This window comes from Eubalaena glacialis, chromosome 4, assembly GCF_028564815.1.
Source record: "Eubalaena glacialis isolate mEubGla1 chromosome 4, mEubGla1.1.hap2.+ XY, whole genome shotgun sequence".
Taxonomy (NCBI): Eukaryota; Metazoa; Chordata; class Mammalia; order Artiodactyla; family Balaenidae; genus Eubalaena; species Eubalaena glacialis.
Window position 1 is genome coordinate 175162113 of NC_083719.1, and position 19884 is coordinate 175181996.

Consider the following 19884-nt stretch of genomic DNA (forward strand, 5'->3'; position numbering starts at 1 on the left):
TCGGAGCCGCGGCCCGCCCCCCCCCCCGCCCGAGGCCCGGCCGCGCATGCGCTGGCCCCGCCCTGGGGGCGAGGCCTGGTGACGCCAGGGAAGGCGGGGCTTCTTGAAGGTTCCCTGTAGGATCTTACCCTTAAAACTGAAAAGCTACTAAAACGCTTTATATACCACGTGTGGGCAAACCAAGAGCTGCTGCCTGCTTTTGTCCGGCCCCACAAGCAAGCTCAGAATGGTTTTTACAATTTTAAAAGTTGGAAAAAAGCGGAGAAGACTATTCCGTGACACGTGAAAATTCTATGAAATTCAAATTTCGGTGTCTGTAAAATAAAGTTTTGTTGCAACACAGGCACGCCCACTCGTTTACCGGTCATTTCTGGCTATCTTTGCGCTACAACAGCAAGGTGAATAGCTGCGACAGATGCTTAGATCTACACGCCTGATATAGTCACTAAAAAAGTGTTCTGGACCCCTGCTTTATAGGGTTGATGTAACAACGGGATATGGGCACACAGCACCCTAATACAGGACCCTAGGGTGAACTTTTGCTAAATTGCTCTTGACTTAGTCCTGATCCTGTTATCTTCGCTTCTCTAGTCCTGATCCCATCACTTCCCCACTGGACCAGTTCGGGAGTCTCTTAACCAGTTTTTCCAGTCCCAGTGCTATCAAGAATTGAGATCATTCCACAGCTGCTTCCAAATCTCCAAGATCTTCCTATTTCTTGTGAATGAAATCTAAGCACCTACATGCAGCACTGAAGGTAATAAAAACCTGGCCCTTAGGAACCTGTTCCTGCAGAATTTTCCACCCAAGCAAGCTGCCCTCTCTCTGTGCAGAACCTCCTGTCAATGTCTGCCTAGCTTGGCTGCTTCCTGGCCCCGTACATCAGCACATATTATTTCCCTTGCCGAAAGCCCCGTTCTATCTCTTCATTACACAGAAAGCACCCTACACATCCTGCAAACTACAACCCAAATGTCCTCTCTTTCAAGAAGCTACCCGACCTCTCCTCTGCCATCCACAGTCTCTTGCACATCATCTTTATTTGGTATCTCTTTTTATATATGAAGAGGTGCAGGAAAGCTGAGTTGGCTGCCCATTGGCAATGAGTGCATCATTTGCCAGGGGTCAGGAGTAGTATGGTGAACAAAACTGACAAGGCTTTTACCCTCACGGAGTCATCAGTCTTTCAAGAATGATAGGAATCAAATAATCACAAACACAGATGTAAGGTTTCAACTGTAACAGATACTTTCAACTGTAACAGATACCTTCAAAGAGAAGGTACAAGTGTAATAGTTACTATGTTCCAGTTACTATGGCTGTGTTACAAACCATCTCAAGATTTAGAGATTTACAATGATAAGAACATTTATTTTTCTCTCCAATCTACAATTTGGGCAGGCTTGGCAGGAATAGCTCATCCTTAGCCCCTCAATGTCAGCTGGGTGGCTGGAAGGCTGAGACTGGAATCCTCTGAAGGTTTACTCACTCACATGTCTGTCAGTTGCTTCTGGCTGTAGGTTGAGACCAGTGCTGGGGCTGTTGCCAGGATTGCCTACATGTGGCCTCCTCATGCAGCCTGAGCTTCCTCACAATATGGCAGCTAGGTTCCAAAACCAATCATCCTGAGAGGAGTAAGTGAGCCGGGTGGAAGACTTACAGCTTTTTCTGATCTACCTTTGCAAGTCACACAGAATCAAAAGTCCCTCCCAAATTCAAGAGGAGGGCCAACAGACTCCAGAACGCGGTGAGTGGCCAGGTTCTGGAATAGCATGGGGGATAGGAAATATTGCCATGACCATTTTTGGAAAATACCTTCTGCCACCCGAGGGACTTAACCCAGACTAGCAGGGGATGAGAACAGCTTTCCAGAGGAAGCTTTCCATTCTAGCTGAGTTCTGAAGGATATGTAGGTGTTCACCATGAAAGTCAGGGGGAATGGCTGTGCAGAGGCCCTGTGGTGGGGAAGAGTGTGGCACATTTGAAGAACTTAAAAAAAAAGAAAAAACAAAAAGACCAGTGTTGTTGGACTGCAGATGAATGGGAGGAAGAAAGAGAGAAAGAGAGAGAGAGAGCAAAATAAGAATGGAGAGGACAGAGGGGGCAGGCTACTCATTCTTATGAGTTAAGGCTTTTGGTCTTGGCATTTAGTGCTGGTAGAAACTGCGCATGGGTTCTGCACAAGGAACTGTTTGAGCAGCTTTGAAGTTGGAAGCACGTACTCTGACTACTCTGCAGGGAAGTGATTGGAGGGGAGCCAGGGAGGGTGCAGGGAGGCTGTTTCATCATTTAGGCAGGCAAAGGATGATGGTGGTTTAGACCAGGATGGGAGCAGAGGAGGTGGAGAGAAGGGGGTGGAAGGGAGGGATATTTAGAAGGTAAAGCAGAGAGGAAGTGGTGCTGGGTGGATGTGGGGGTGAGGGGGAAGGAAGCATTGAGGATTCATAGCTCCCAGCCCACAAAGGGATTCTGCTCAGTTTTACTGCATTCCTGTCTGAACAGCAGCTAAGGCAGCCTGAACCACATTCGGAGGCCACCGGAGTCTGGACAGCCCTTTCCACACCAACACCCCCTGGCAACAGTCCCTATCCTGAGAATCAACGACACATGTTGGCTCCTGATACGCCCTAGGGTCCTCACACAAGGCCCCCCTTCCACAAGGATCACTGAGTTTTCCGTTCTTTTAATAGGTCTCACAGGTCAAAGGAAACCCTCACTCATTTGGAGAATGGACAACCACAAGCCAATTCCACCTTGGGCGTGTGTGAGTTCTGAAGGATGCACGAATATGTGCATGTTTGTGTGTATGAGTGCGTGTGTTCAACATGTGGGCAATAGTACACATACATCTTTTCATTCTCATTTTTATAAAGCATAAAAAGTTGCTAAGCTAATTTTTTTCTTTACTATTCTCATCTACACAGATTAAATTGAAAACCTTACAGATAAACAACAGGACCTATTGTATAGCACAGGAAACTATAATCAATATCTTGTAATAACCTATAATGGAAAAGGATCTGAAAAAGAATATATATATATATATATATATATATATATATATACACACACACATATGAATCACTTTGATGTACACCTGAAACTAACACAACATTGTAAATCAACTGTACATCAATTTAAAAAGTTAAAATGGTTTGTATAAAAATAAAAAATAATTTTAAAAATTTTTAAGTAAAAATTAGAAAAAAATTGAAAACCTTAGAGTTGACAGTTTAGCTAGAGAGTTTAGATAAATTTGGAACACAAATGTCCTTACCATTTGTCTAATTTAATGGCATTAAGGTAAGATTCTTACGTGGGTCTTTTGTTGGACAGTATTTTGGCAAAGTTAAGAAGATCAAAAGATCTTATTTTGAACTAACCTAAGTCTTCCCAGGTGACAAACATTAGGATCAAAATCTCTCAAATCCAGAATCACGTGTTGTAGCAGAATTCAAAGGCTGCTGGAGATTCTCATGCCCTGGTGTGAGTGCCCTGCCCCGTCTCCCATCCTGGAGTGTGGGAGGGCCTGGGAATGTAATGGATGTCACGCTTACATTTAGGTATGCTACACGGCAAAGGTGAAGGGAATTTGCAGGTGTATTTAAGGTTCCAAATGAGTTGATTTTTAATTCATCAGAAGACAGATTATGCTAGGTGGGCGTGACATAACCAGGGGCACCCTTTAAAAGAGTCTGGAAGTCAGAGCCTTGAAGCAGCAGAGAGGTGTGATCCTGTTGGCCTTGAAGGAGGCACCAGCCATGTCGTGATCTGCCTTTGGAAAGAGGCAGCTTCTGTGAGCTGAGAGCCACAGTCCTACAGTTGCAAGGAACTCAGTTATGAAGGAGCATGGACCAGGGCTCTGAGCCTGACTGTGAGATCCTAGCCCCTCTGACACCTTGTGAACCCTGAACAGAGAGCCCAGCCACACTGTGCCCAGACTCCTGATCCACAGACACTGTGAGAGAATAAATGGCTGTTCTTTTCAGCTGCTAACGTTGAGGTGATTTGTTATGCAGCAATAGCTAACTAATACTCCTATGAAGTAGTCATGTCAAAACCGATGAAGTAGTCTTGACAAAACTGTTTACCTTGTGATGATGAGGTGTCAATGTATGTTCTTCAAGTGTAACAAATGTATTGCTCTGGTGAGGGACGTGGATAATGGGGGAAATTACACATGTGTAGGGGCAGGGGGTATATGAGAAATCTCTGTACCTTCCACTCAATTTTGCTGTGAACCTAAAACTGCTCCCCAAAATAGTCTCTTAAAAAACATGTTTACCCTAAATCTAATCAAGCTTTTTAAGACCAGGATTGGCAGATTGTAAATATTTTATATTTTAAAGAAAGAAAGCCCAGGTTTGATCCCTGGTCAGGGAACTAGATCCCACTTGCATGCCACAACTAAGAGTCAGCATGCGGCAACTAAGAAGCCCACATGCTGCAACTAAAAAAAAGATCCTGCATGCCACAACCAAGACCCAGCACAGCCTAAATAAATAAATAAATATATTTAAAAAAAAACAAAAAACAGGCATGCAGGCTGTGGCTTGCTGACTACTGCTCTAGAATATAAGAGGCTAAATAGACAAAACAACCAAATGCAATGCAACGTGTGAAGAAATCTTGATTGGGTCCTAGTTTGAAAGTAGCAGCTAATTAGGAATGTTTTAGGGCTAATTAGGAAAAGTAGGAATGCCTATTAAAAGATATTAAATAATGATTGTTAGTTTTGGTAGGTGAATGCAGCTATGTAGGAGAATGACCTTATTCCTTAAAGATGCCTCCTGACGTATTTAGGGACTGAATTGTCTTGATATCACCAGGGCCAGAATTAGGATGAGGAGAGTGAGGAAAGTTTGTGCCAAGTACAGGATCAGATCCTATTTTTATTTAAAATGTTGGTATTTTGTTCATCATGCATTTTTATTCATTTTGATTAAAAAGTTATGGTAATACAATGTTTATTTTGATGGTTGAATTTCTTTGGTGCCTCTTAAACTTTGTGTCTGAGTGCCCCACTCTCCTCACCCTAGTCCCAGCTGTCACTTTGAACTGGTTTAGCAGGAGATTGGCAGCGATAGGGCAATCAGGGAATCTCGAGAGTAACTAAATGCGTGTTCATTGTTCTCAATATTGCAACTTTGCTGTGGGTTTGAGCATTTTCTTTTTTTTTAAAATAAATTTATTTATTTATTTATTTATGTTTGGCTGTATTGGGTCTTCATTGCTGCGTGCGGGCTTTCTCCAGTTGGCGGCAAGTGGGGGCTACTCTTCAGTCCACTGAACAGGCCTCTCATCGCGGTGGCTTGTCTTTGTTGCGGAGCACAGGCTCTAGGCGTGCGGACTTCAGTAGTTGCAGCACGCGGGCTCAGTAGTTGTGGCTCACGGGCTCAAGAGCACAGGCTCAGTAGTTGTGGCGCACGGCTTAGTTGCTCTGCAGCCTGTGGAATCTTCCCGGACCAGGGCTCAAACCCGTGTCCCTGCATTGGCAGGCGGATTCTTAACCACTGCGCCACCAGGGAAGTCCCGAGCGTTTTCAAGTTAAGTAAATAAATTTAAAAATCTCTAGACTTTTAAAGTTAAAAATTTTTAATTAACTAAAAACCCCCCAAACTCATAGATACAGAAAACAGATTGGTGGTTGCCAGAGGCAGGGGGTGGGGGTGGGTGAAACGGGTGAAGTTGGGCAAAAGGTACATCTCTGGGGAGAGGAATTGGGAAATTAAGAGCTGTTTGGGTGACCAGATGTCTTGATTGCCCAGTGACTGAAGGGTTATCAGGACATGGGCCTTTCACTTTTAACTGGGATAGTCCCCTATAAACAGGGTCACCATGATCACCCTACTTCTTATTTTTACCTTATGTCCTTATTCCTCTGTTCTATTTGATTTGCTTACCATGAATATGTATTATTATTATTTACATAACTACCTAATAAAGAAGCTGATTTCTCGGGCTTCCCTGGTGGCGCAGTGGTTGAGAATCTGCCTGCCAATGCAGGGGACATGGGTTCGAGCCCTGGTCTGGGAAGATCCCACATGCCACGGAGCAACTAGGCCTGTGAGCCACAACTACTGAGCCTGCGCGTCTGGAGCCTGTGCTCCGCAACAAGAGAGGCCGCGATAGTGAGAGGCCCGCGCACCGCGATGAAGAGTGGCCCCCACTTGCCACAACTAGAGAAAGCCCTCGCACAGAAACGAAGACCCAACACAGTCAAAAATAAATAAATAAATAAATAAATTAAAAAAAAAAAGAGGCGACTGTTGTAATGACTTAAAAAAATTCTAAAAAAAAAAAAACACAGAAGCTGATTTCTCATCAAAAAAAAAATTATGACAAATAGTCCTGGAGACGTAATGTACAATATGGTGACTATAGTTAATAATACTGTATTGTATATTTGAAAGTTGCTAGGAGAATAGGTCTTAAAAGTTCTTATCAAAAAAAGAATGAAATAATGCCGTTTGCAGCAACATGGTTGGACCTAGAGATTATCAAACTAATTGAAGTAAGCCAGACAAAGACAAATGTTATATGATATCGCTTATATGTGGAATCTAAAAAAAAGATACAAATGAACTTATATACAAAACAGAAATAGACCCACAGACATATAAAACAAACTTATGGTGGCTTCCCTAGTGGTGCAGTGGTTAAGAATCCGCTTGCCAATGCATGGGACATGGGTTAGAGCCCTGGTCTGGGAAAGATCCGACATGCTGTGGAGCAACTCAGCCCATGTGCTACAACTACTGAGCCTGCTCTCTGGAGACCGCAAGCCACAGCTACTGAGCCCACGCACCGCAACTACTGAAGCCTGCATGCCTAGAGCCTGTGCTCTGCAACAAGAGAGGCCACTGCAATGAGAAGCCCACGCACCACAATGAAGAGTAGCCCCCGCTTGCCGCAACTAGAGAAAGCCTGCGCATAGCAACGAAGACCCAATGTAGCCAAAAAATAAAAATTAATTAATTAATTAAAATAAATAAATAAATAAAACAAACTTATGGTTACCAAAGGGGAAAGGAGGGGGAGGGATAAATTAGGAGTTTGGGATTAATATGTACACACTACTATATATAAAATAGATAACCAACAAGGATCTACTGTATAGCACAGGGAACTGTACTCAATATTTTGTAATATTCTATAAGGGAAAATAATCTGAAAAAGTGTGTGTGTGTGTATATACATACATATGAATCACTTTGCAGTACACCTGAAATTAACATAGGTAATAAGTATAAGTATAGTTGTAAATCAACTACACTTCAATTAAAAGCAAAGTTCTTATCACAAGAAAGAAATTGTAACTATGTGTAGTGATGGATATTAACTAGACTTACTGTGATCATTTCACAATATATACAAATATCGAATCATTATGCTGTACACCTGAGACTAATATAATGTTATATGTTACTTATATGTCACTTTTAAAAGGACTCTCTAGAATTTAATATAAATTAATTCCTGCTGCAACTAGAGGGGCTGTATATTCCAATTGCCTTGGGACAGTCCAGTTTCTTGTAGTTGTCCCAGGGTACTTGTTAAGAGCATTCCTTTTCACTCTCTAGAAGTGTCCCAGTTTGGATAGTGTGTTAATATAGTCCTGTTCACACAATAACCATGCTCTCACTCTGGCTCCACCATGGCTGGGGGACTTCAAGCAAGTCACTCCGCTGCAAAGCACAGTGCTTGTCAAACATTCATAGCAACCAAACACCTTCTCAAATGAAAACTCACTACAAAAACCCCAACGTAAGCAACAATTCCGAGTAGCATTTTATTAGTAAGAATTTCTTTCCTATGTTCAAATTAGTGTTTACGTACAAAGCAGTTGATTCTCACTGAGGCTGTTGAGATGGACACACACGTTTTAAGCCAGAAGTTGTAGCTGAAATCTTAGTCACATCCACTTTATTTCCGCGTTGGGTAAACCCCTGATTCACAGAAGACGTGGTGGCAAGGAGTAGCTATTTTTTCAAGGGCTCCCTTCACAAACTAAGTTAAATGGAGATGGCAGGAGAATCCTACGTTAGTTATCTCCAACACCTTAAAAAAATGCTACCCAACCTGTATTTTAAAATTACAGTTATAAAATATTTTTTAATGGAATTTGATGCTAAGTAACGTTTGCAGAACTGTCAAAGCCCTCATTGGAACACTCGTTTGAGAAACAACTGAATGAGAGTCAGGTCACATGCAGCTCAAAAGCCTCTGTTTCTAAGGTTGTTTTTTCTGAAACTCTTGTCTGGAATCCAATGGGAGGGGGGGAAGGAAGGAATAGCACCTTGAAGGTTTGGACTCTACTATCCATATAGCAAAAGCCCCAGAAGCAAGTGGGGCTTTTAGAAGGCTGCAGGCAAAGAAGAAAGAGCCATTTAAGTGGAGCGCAGACAGTTGGACTGTTGAACTTGCACAAGGCAGAGGTGGTCCCAAAGCACAGCAGGGAGATGTCGGTAACTTTTTCCATCTGCTTCCAAGAGCCTCCAGTTTTTAAGATAAAAGGTATCATTATTCTCAAAGTGTGGGAGCCAGGGAGTAGAGATGGAAGAATGATAACAGGTTTACTGGTTTAATGCCAAGTTGGGTCATGAGTCAGCTCAGGAACTAGAGACATGGGCCAAATGTGCCTATAAGTGTAAATTTGAGCCAATTGCCAACTTTTAAAAATGAGAACATTTCTCATAAAAGTTTGGATTTCTGGCTTTACTTATGACAACAGGAATCTCTGGCAGCAGTAGGCTGCTTTCCCCATGGTGATTCTGGGGTAGAGTCAAGGTACCTGTGTCTACCCAAGACACAGCAGTGCCCTCCATGTTCCCATTGTCACTATCACTCTCTGCTGGTCACCCAGGTGCACAGCAATCGTCTAGATTACTCGTTGGCCCCTGTGGGCACTTGAATGTGCCACCCATGGAATTGATGTTTGTGCTTCTGAGTCTAAAATTAAAGTGAGGTGGTCCCAATAATAATTGGGACAGGAAGGCTCTGGGCTTTCATTTCTCAGAGTTCTTGCACCTCGGGCTCATGATTTTGAGCAAATCACAGCTACCTCTGCAAGGCTGTTTCTTCATCTCTGAAATGGATGCAGAAACTCCTGCCCTCCCTGATGTATGGGCTGTTATAAGGATCAGACTATAGCACCTGGTGCTTTATAATCTATAAAGCTCTGTGGTCCATATTTGTGTTTTGTTTGGTCTCACATCCATCCATCCCCCCCTTGGCCTGGTACAAGCACCCTAGTTTCCCTGGGGAATAGCCTCTCCCTTTCTTAGTCTATGTGGTTGGGTGGTGTTGACTCCATCCTCAGCCTGGATGGGCATGGGGTCAGGCCCACCAATCAGAGTACTGCATTCTCCCCAGAGATAGCTTTGTGATCCGGGATGGGTGTATGAGCTAATTGGGGCTAATAGACTTAGAACCAGGACTTTGGTTCAAACTGTTGGAAAAGGGAAACTCTCTTTTCTACTGAACTTTGCTGTCATGTTGCTAACTTGGGGGTGATGGGTCTGTGAATGGAGCTGACAAGGAGCAGAAATAACCAGAAAGATGGTAGGAAGCAAGGTCTGGGTCACATAATCGGAGGCTTTGGGTCCAGATATACATCAACACATACAGTCTTTTTGCTTCAGATTGAATGGGGCTAACTCACTGGAGACACAGGGGGTTTTTACACTAGCAGGCAGACTTGTGAGCATTTGTTTGATTTAGATTCGTTTCCCTGGGCACTCCCTGATCTCGAGTCCTGGAATGCTCTTGCAGCAGCAGCCAGCTCTTCTCTCTGCCTGGATTTTACCATCCACACTGCTTTTTTGAAGTTCTTGAGAGGGTCCTGTTGTGAGATTCTTGATGAAGGGCACTGGAAACGTTCACGGATGAGATAACCATGTCTGGTGGGGGCAATGAAGCCATTGGAGGTTGGAATGATTCTGTTCACCACGGCATGGACAAACTGGATGGCCAGCAGTGTGCCTGTCGGGGGAAGTGGAGGGGAGGGTACAAATGATAAAAATGTGGCCACAGAGATCCAATCTCACACATTGAGAGTTGGCTGCATGGGGTCAAATCTCTGCTATGCCCCTTACTAGCCTAGGCATGAAAGCCAACCTCTCTGAGTCCCTCTTGCTTCATCTGCAATATGGGAACCATAACTGAGCCTACCTGCTGAAGGGAATTCTGAAGATTTGAAGATGTCATGCATGTCAGGTGCTAACTATCAGTTTCAGCCAGAGCAAATTCAGTAAATATTATTATTATTGGAGGAGGAATGGGAAGACAGGTTGTGAACCTGCACAGGATGGGCTTTTAAGGCCACAATCCACAGACGTCACCTTCTGAGCCATCATCTTTTGGCCAGGCATCTTTGTTACTCTGTATTAGACTACAATGTATTGGATTATAATGTATTCAATTACAATGTGTTAGATTATAATATATTCAATTATAATGATTCAATCACAATGTTTTCAGTTATACTGTATTCGATTACAATGTATTCAACTCTACCTGATATTCAGTCAGCCACTTACTTGCTTTGTGACCTTGGGAATGTTCCTTAATCACTCTGAACTTCAGATTCTTCATTTGTCAGATGGGGATAGCAATAGCTCCTAAACCCCTGCCAGTGTCATAAGGGTTCCTTTCTCTATAGGAGAATGTGACAAAGGTGACCATGGGGACCAGGCAGACCAGCTTGAAACCACAGCCCACCCCATCTCTCAGAGCCTCAAATTTTGTAAAATGGTGGTGCTTATAGAGAGAATTAAATGGCATGGTGACAATACCCAGGACACAAGAAATGTTAACTCCTGTTACTATGTCCTTAGTGTAATATTGAACAGAGTGAGAGATGTGAGGTTTTCAAAGTGATTGATCTTAAGATGCCCCAAACATTTACAGGGCCTAAGGAAAGAGAATGAATGAAGGTCAACATCCTATAAGATACAACATGTGAACATTGCAAATCTAGCTAATAAGCTATTAAATGAAACATGTTCTATCCTTCTACACTGATGGATGTACCTTCAGAACCACCTGGAAGGTCAGGTTTGGGTTGAGGATTCTTGGGCTCCTCAGTTCCATGCCAGAATGTAATGGTGTGGGAGAGCCCAGCTGTCTGTGGCTTGCCCCCTTCTCTTCCCACATCCAGCTCCATCTTATATCCCTAGGGGCCTCAGACACATACATGTGAACCCCCCAACCTAGCTCACACATCCAGACTCCATGCACACCACTCCAAGACCACCCTCCAAGCCTGGGGGTGTGTACACAAGAGGCACAGCCCACTTTCAGAAGGATAGAGCTGGGGAAGAGGCCTGCACAGTCCCTAAAGAGGGCTCCTGGGCAGGTGGGGAGGGTGTTCTGGAGTTCTAGGTACCCAGAGCATGGGTCTAGAAGAGGAGGTAAGCTCCCATTGGGTCTGTCCCCTGAGCCTGCAGATACTTCCCTAAGCAGAGGGACCCAGCTAGGGGAGGCTGGAGTGGGGCCCTCTAATGGCCAGGATCCAGAACAGAGTCCTTCGTTCCCAGATCTAAGCTCAGTCCTACCTGCAAAGCAAAATGACTCACCATCCAGCACACTCCAGACGATTATAGAGCGATCTTTCAATCCTGCGTAGACGTAATTGTCATCCTTGGAGAAGCAAGCACGTTGGACTCCTCTACAGTAAGAATTCTGTTGAAAAAGGTAATGTGATCTTGATTTCAGACTGAAAGACACCCAAGAGTCCAGCCCCAAGGCACTCGTATGGGAAGCCAGACTTATAAGCACCTTTTGAGAGATGGATCAAGTTAAAACCTGGAGAGATGGGTAGCATCGATATTCCCAGGACCAAAACACATCTTCAAAGAGATTGGATTGAGAGGATTAGTGACATTTTGCACTGGAGAATGGGAATTATAGGATTTAATTTCTTAAATGACCTTGGTTATACAAGTATTAGCTCCAATTGTATTTAATTAAAAGCTATATGCTAAATGCAATTTGCGATCTTAGAACAGAAAAAGGGAATTCACTGAAAAACATATGATCCCAATAAAGTTGATCGCTAATGATATTGTTCCCATGTTACTTTCTTAGTTTTGACAAACGTACTCTAGTTGCATAAGATGTTAATATCAGGGGAAGCCGGGTAAGGGGTAGGTAAATGGGACACATTTGCACTATCTTCACAACTTAATCTGTAAATCTAAAATCATTCCAGGGACCTCCCTGGCGGTCCAGTGGTTGGGACTTCACCTTCCAATGCGGGGGATGCGGGTTCGATCCCTGGTTGGGGAGCTAAGATCCCACATGCCTTGCAGCCAAGAAACCAAGACATGTAACAGAAGCAATGTTGTAACAAATTCGATAAAGACTTTAAAAAATGGTCCCCATAAAAAAAAAATCTCAGAAAAAAATCATTCCAAATTAAGTTATATTTTTTTAAAAAAACCAAAAAGCTAGGTGTATTTAACTGCTGTGGTGACATTTCCCATCTCAATGAGGCAAAAGATTACTTACATCTCAGCCTTATAGTGACTTCATAAAAATAAATGTCAAGTGGGATGAAGGCTTTTTAAGACAAAACTACACATATTCTGTTCTCTTAGTTACAAGATCGTCTCCCTTAGTTTATTAACAGTTTTTATATCTTGCCACCTAAGGTATGATCTTTGTTCTCCATCTGAGAAACTGGAATAATAGCAACAACCTAACAAGATTGTTGTGAGGATTAAATTATAGAATGATACTTTAATATGTATATTTTGCATAATATACATAATATGAATTTGTAAATATATAATACAGCTCTTAATCATATTGATACAAAAATTATAACTCCTTATGAGACGGACAGTGCAAACTGTCTTAGACATTTTGTATGAAAAGAAGTCACCAGTTTCCCTTTTCAGAGCCTTCACAGTTGCTGTTCCTTCCGCCTAGAATGCTGTTCCACCAGACTTATCTGACCTTCTTAAATAGCAGCCCTTGCCCATCTCTACCTCTCTATCTCGCCCTATTTTTCTTCAAAGCTGTTGTTGCACCCCAACCATCATGTATTTGCTGCTTTGTTTTTATTTCACAGACATTTAATGGTCAAGAGCTCTCTTAGGGACAGGGGCCACCTAAGTGAACAAAACACACAAAAATCCTGCCTTCCCAGAGCTCACAGTGTCTCCCCTACTAGAATGTGGCTCCAAGAGCCGGGACACTGTCTGCCCTGGTCACAGCTGCTTCCTTGGCACTAGAAAGAGCCCGGCATAGGTTGTACAATCAAAACCTTTGGGTGAAAGAAAGGCCAGTCAGGATTAGGATGAGAAGAGTGAGGTGGGGCTGTGCCAGTGCAGGATTTGATCCTGTCTTCATTTTAAATATTGATATTTTGTTCTTTGTGGATTTTTGCATTTATTTTGATTTTTTTAAACACTGCACTAAAATATCTCTCTGGATGGCCAAGGTTTTTGGCACCCCCTTAAACTGTGTTCCAGAGGCGAGGACCTCTCGCTTGACTCATCATAGCCCCGACCCTGGTTGGTGGCACCTGGCATGCACTTAATAAATGATGCCTGTCATCAGTTTTCTAATGCCAGGACCTAGCGTGTATGTCGTGGGGATGGGCTACTCACCGTGTAGCTCATCTCAAATTTCCACTTGCACGCCTGAAGGTCCCAGAGACACAGCAGGGCTTCCTCGGACCCACTGACTGCCAGCTGCTCTTTGTGGCTGACCTCCACACAGGTGACTCGGCTCCCGTGGGCCTCCAGAGGGAACACCTTGGAATTCGCACATTCGTAAAGGAAGAGGTCTCCGTTGGTCATGCCATAGATCACGCGGTAGTCGGCCAGAACAGCCACGCTTGCTATGGTGTCAGGCAGCTGTCAGGAAGGTGTAGGTTGGCCTGTCGATGACTGGACAGGGGTCCCCGGGGCTGATGTCCAGCACCAGGACGATGTAGTCATAGGCGATGGCCAGGTGCCCCTCGTCCTTACTAAGGGCCATGCAGTTGATGGCTTTCTGGGCTTCTGGAGGAGGGATGCACATCACAACCTGTCTGGAATTCAGTGGGAACACCAGGATGATCCCCGAAACAAGGCCAGTGAAAAGGAGATTGGCCTGCTCAGCGACCTCCAGACACCTGACTTCATTAGAGGTGTCCAGGGCATCTTGCTCCTTGCCTGCCATGGGAAGAAGACTGCATCAAGAACAGATCACAGGAATGCTGGTTCCGAATTTTAAGGATTTTTAAAAATGCTTTCATTACCCATCCTCTTCAACTTGGCTATTGCCAGTTTCCTTGCTTCCACTCTTGCCCGCCAATCATCCAAGCTTTAAAAAATGAAAATCGGGAGGATTAACCAAGATGGCGGAGTAGAAGGACGTGCTCTCACTCCCTCTTGCGAGAGCACCAGAATCACAACTGGCTGCTGGACAATCATCGACAGGAAGACACTGGACTTCACCAAGGAGGATACCCCACGTCCAAGGACAGAGGAGAAGCCACAGTGAGACGGTAGGAGGGGCGCAATCAGAGTAAAGTCAAATCCCATAACTGCTGGGTGGGTGACTCACAGACTGGCGAGCACTTATACCACAGAAGTCCACCCACTGGAGTGAAAGTTCTGAGCCCCACGTCAGGCTTCCCAACCTGGGGGTCCGGCAACGGGAGGAGGAATTCATAGAGAATCAGACTTTGAAGCCTAGTGGGAATTGATTGCAGGACTTCGACAGGACTGGGGGAAACAGAGAACCCACTCTTGGAGGGCGTACACAAAATAGTGTGTGCATCGGGACCCAGGGGAAGGAGCAGTGACCCTGGGGGAGACTGAACCAGACATAACTGCTGGTGTTGGGGGGTCTCCTGCAGAGGCGGGGGCTGGCTCTGTTTCACCGTGGGCACAAGGACACTGGCAGCGGAGGTTCTGGGAAGTACTCCTTGGCGTGAGCCCTCCCAGAGTCTGCCATTAGCCCCACCAAAGGGCCCAGGTAGGCTCCAGTGTTGGGTTGCCTCAGGCAAAACAACCAACAGGGAGGGAACCCAGCCCCACCCAGCAACAGTCAAGTGGATTAAAGTTTTACAGAGCTCTGACCGCCACAGCAACAGTCAGCTCTACCCACCTCCAGAGCCTCCCATCAAGCCTCTTAGATAGCCTCAACCACCAGAGGGCAGACAGCAGAAGCAAGAAAAACTACAGTCCTGCAGCCTGTGGAACAGAAACCACATTTACAGAAAGATAGACAAGATGAAAAGGCAGAGGGCTATATACCAGATGAAGGAACAAGAAAAAACCCCAGAAAAACAACTAAATGAAGTGGAGATAGGCAACCTTCCAGAAAAAGAATTCAGAATAATGATAGTGAAGATGATCCAGGACCTTGGAATAAGAATGGAGGCAAAGATTGAGAAGATGCAAGAAATGATTAACAAAGACCTAGAAGAATTAAAGAACAAACAAACAGAGATGACCAATACAATAACTGAAATGAAAACTACACTAGAAGGAATCAATAGTAGAATAACTGAGGCAGAAGAACGGATAAGTGACCTGGAAGACAGAATGGTGGAATTCACTGCTGCGGAACAGACTAAAGAAAAAAGAATGAAAAGAAATGAAGACAGCCTAAGAGACCTCTGGGACAACATTAAACGCAACAACATTCGCATTATAGGGGTCCCAGAAGGAGAAGAGAGAGAGAAAGGACCAGAGAAAATATTTGAAGAGATTATAGTCGAAAACTTCCCTAACATGGGAAAGGAAATAGCCACCCAAGTCCAGGAAGCACAGAGAGTCCCATACAGGATAAACCCAAGGAGAAGCACGCTGAGACACATAGTAATCAAAGTGGCAAAAATTAAAGACAAAGAAAAATTATTGAAAGCAGCAAGGGAAAAACGACAAATAACATACAAGGGAAGTCCCATAAGGTTAACAGCTGATTTCTCAGCAGAAACTCTACAAGCCAGAAGGGAGTGGCATGATATACTTAAAGTGATGAAAGGGAAGAACCTACAACCAAGATTACTCTACCCGGCAAGGATCTCATTTAGATTTGATGGAGAAATCAAAAGCTTTACAGACAAGCAAAAGCTAAGAGAATTCAGCACCACCAAACCAGCTCTACAACAAATGTTAAAGGAACTTCTCTAAGTGGGAAACACAAGAGAAGAAAAGGACCTACAAAAACAAACCCAAAACAATTAAGAAAATGGTCATAGGAACATACATATCGATAATTACCTTAAACGTGAATGGATTAAATGCTCCAGCCAAAAGACACAGGCTTGCTGAATGGATACAAAAACAAGACCCATATATATGCTGTCTACAAGAGACCCACTTTAGACCTAGGGACACATACAGACTGAAACTGAGGGGATGGAAAAAGATATTCCATGCAAATGGAAATCAAAAGAAAGCTGGAGTAGCTATACTCATATCAGATAAAATAGACTTTAAAATAAAGAATGTTACAAGAGACAAGGAAGGACACTACATAATGATCAAGGGATCAATCCAAGAAGAAGATATAACAATTATAAATATATATGCACCCAACATAGGAGCACCTCATTACATAAGGCAACTGCCAACAGCTATAAAAGAGGAAATTGACAGTAACACAATAATAGTGGGGGACTTTAACACCTCACTTACACCAATGGACAGATCATCCAAAATGAAAATAAATAAGGAAACACAAGCTTTAAATGACACAATAGACCAGATAGATTTAATTGATATTTATAGGACATTCCATCCAAAAACAGCAGATTACACGTTCTTCTCAAGTGCGCACGGAACATTCTCCAGGATAGATCACATCTTGGGTCACAAATCAAGCCTCAGTAAATTTAAGAAAATTGAAATCATATCAAGCATCTTTTCTGACCACAACGCTATGAGATTAGAAATGAATTACAGGGGAAAAAGCGTAAAAAACACAAACACATGGAGGCTAAACAATACGTTACTAAATAACCAAGAGATTACTGAAGAAATCAAAGAGGAAATCAAAAAATACCTAGAGACAAATGACAATGAAAACACGACAACCCAAAACCTATGGGATGCTGCAAAAGCAGTTCTAAGAGGGAAGTTTATAGCTATACAAGCCTACCTAAAGAAACAAGAAAAATCTCAAGTAAACAATCTAACCTTACACCTAAAGAAACTAGAGAAAGAAGAACAAACAAAAGCCAAAGTTAGCAGAAGGAAAGAAATCATAAAGATCAGAGCGGAAATAAATGAAATAGAAACAAAGAAAACAATAGCAAAGATCAATAAAACTAAAAGCTGGTTCTTTGAGAAGATAAACAAAATTGATAAGCCATTAGCCAGACTCATCAAGAAAAAGAGGGAGAGGACTCAAATCAATAAAATCAGAAATGAAAAAGGAGAAGTTACAACAGACACCGCAGAAATACAAAGCATCCTAAGAGACTACTACAAGCAACTTTATGCCAATAAAATGGACAACCTGGAAGAAATGGACAAATTCTTAGAAAGGTATAACCTTCCAAGACTGAACCAGGAAGAAGCAGAAAATATGAACAGACCAATCACAAGTAATGAAATTGAAACTGTGATTAAAAATCTTCCAACAAACAAAAGTCCAGGACCAGATGGCTTCACAGGTGAATTCTATCAAACATTTAGAGAAGAGCTAACACCTATCCTTCTCAAACTCTTCCAAAAAATTGCAGAGGAAGGAACACTCCCAAACTCATTCTATGAGGCCACCATCACCCTGATACCAAAACCAGACAAAGAAAGTACCAAAAAAGAAAATTACAGACCAATATCACTGATGAATATAGATGCAAAAATCCTCAACAAAGTACTAGCAAACAGAATCCAACAACACATTAAAAGGATCATACACCACGATCAAGTGGGATTTATCCCAGGGATGCAAGGATTCTTCAATATACGCAAATCAATCAATGTGATACACCATATTAACAAATTGAAGAATAAAAACCATATGATCATCTCAATAGATGCAGAAAAAGCTTTTGACAAAATTCAACACCCATTTATGATAAAAACTCTCCAGAAAGTGGGCATAGAGGGAACCTACCTCAACATAATAAAGGCCATATATGACAAACCCACAGCAAACATCATTCTCAACGGTGAAAAACTGAAAGCATTTCCTCTAAGATCAGGAACGAGACAAGGATGTCCACTCTCACCACTATTATTCAACATAGTTCTGGAAGTCCTAGCCACGGCAATCAGAGAAGAAAAAGAAATAAAAGGAATACAAATTGGAAAAGAAGAAGTAAAACTGTCACTGTTTGCAGATGACATGATACTATACATAGAGAATCCTAAAACTGCCACCAGAAAACTGCTAGAGCTAATTAATGAATATGGTAAAGTTGCAGGATACAAAATGAATGCACAGAAATCTCTTGCATTCCTATACACTAATGATGAAAAATCTGAAAGAGAAATTATGGAAACACTCCCATTTACCATTGCAACAAAAAGAATAAAATACCTAGGAATAAACCTACCTAGGGAGACAAAAGACCTGTATGCAGAAAACTATAAGACACTGATGAAAGAAATTAAAGATGATACCAACAGATGGAGAGATATACCATGTTCTTGGATTGGAGGAATCAATATTGTGAAAATGACTATATTACCCAAAGCAATCTACAGATTCAATGCAATCCCTATCAAATTACCAATGGCATTTTTTACGGAGCTAGAACAAATCATCTTAAAATTTGTATGGAGACACAAAAGACCCCAAATAGCCAAAGCAGTCTTGAGGGAAAAAAACGGAGCTGGAGGACTCAGACTCCCTGACTTCAGACTATACTACAAAGCTACAGTAATCAAGACAATATGGTACTGGCACAAAAACAGAAACATAGATCAATGGAACAAGATAGAAAGCCCAGAGATAAACCCATGCACCTATGGTCAACTAATCTATGACAAAGGAGGCAAAGATATACGATGGAGAAAAGACAGTCTCTTCAATAAGTGGTGCTGGGAAAACTGGACAGCTACATGTAAAAGAATGAAATTAGAACACTCCTTAACACCATACACAAAAATAAACTCAAAATGGATTAGAGACCTAAATGTCAGACTGGACACTATAAAACTCTTAGAGGAAAACATAGGAAGAACACTCTTTGACATAAATCACAGCAATATCTTTTTTGATCCACCTCCTAGAGTAATGGAAATAAAAACAAAAATAAACAAATGGGACCTAATGAAACTTCAAAGCTTTTGCACAGCAAAGGAAACCATAAACAAGACGAAAAGACAACCCTCAGAATGGGAGAAAATATTTGCAAACGAATCAACGGACAAAGGATTAATCTCCAAAATATATAAACAGCTCATTCAGCTCAATATTAAAGAAACAAACACCCCAATCCAAAAATGGGCAGAAGACCTAAATAGACATTTCTCCAAAGAAGACATACAGACGGCCACGAAGCACATGAAAAGATGCTCAACATCACTAATTATTAGAGAAATGCAAATCAAAACTACAATGAGGTATCACCTCACACCAGTTAGAATGGGCATCATCAGAAAATCTACAAACAACAAATGCTGGAGAGGGTGTGGAGAAAAGGGAACCCTCTTGCACTGTTGGTGGGAATGTAAATTGATACAGCCACTATGGAGAACAATATGGAGGTTCCTTAAAAAACTAAAAATAGAATTACCATATGACCCAGCAATCCCACTACTGGGCATATACCCAGAGAAAACCGTAATTCAAAAAGACACATGCACCCGAATGTTCATTGCAGCACTATTTACAATAGCCAGGTCATGGAAGCAACGTAAATGCCCATCAACAGACGAATGGATAAAGAAGTTGTGGTACATATATACAATGGAATATTAC

The 19884-nt window shown here is 42.5% G+C and overlaps 1 protein-coding gene across 1 annotated transcript in view; it reads right to left on the reverse strand.

Moving 5' to 3' along the window:
* Positions 1 to 9682: 9682 nt before the first annotated feature.
* NWD1 (NACHT and WD repeat domain containing 1) overlaps positions 9683 to 19884 on the reverse strand; it is a 77944-nt gene continuing 67742 nt past the window's right edge. The window contains 4 exon segments of the mRNA XM_061189043.1: positions 9683 to 9984; positions 11580 to 11685; positions 13620 to 13872; positions 13874 to 14168. Of these exon segments, the coding sequence (XP_061045026.1) occupies positions 9683 to 9984; positions 11580 to 11685; positions 13620 to 13872; positions 13874 to 14168 (956 nt within the window).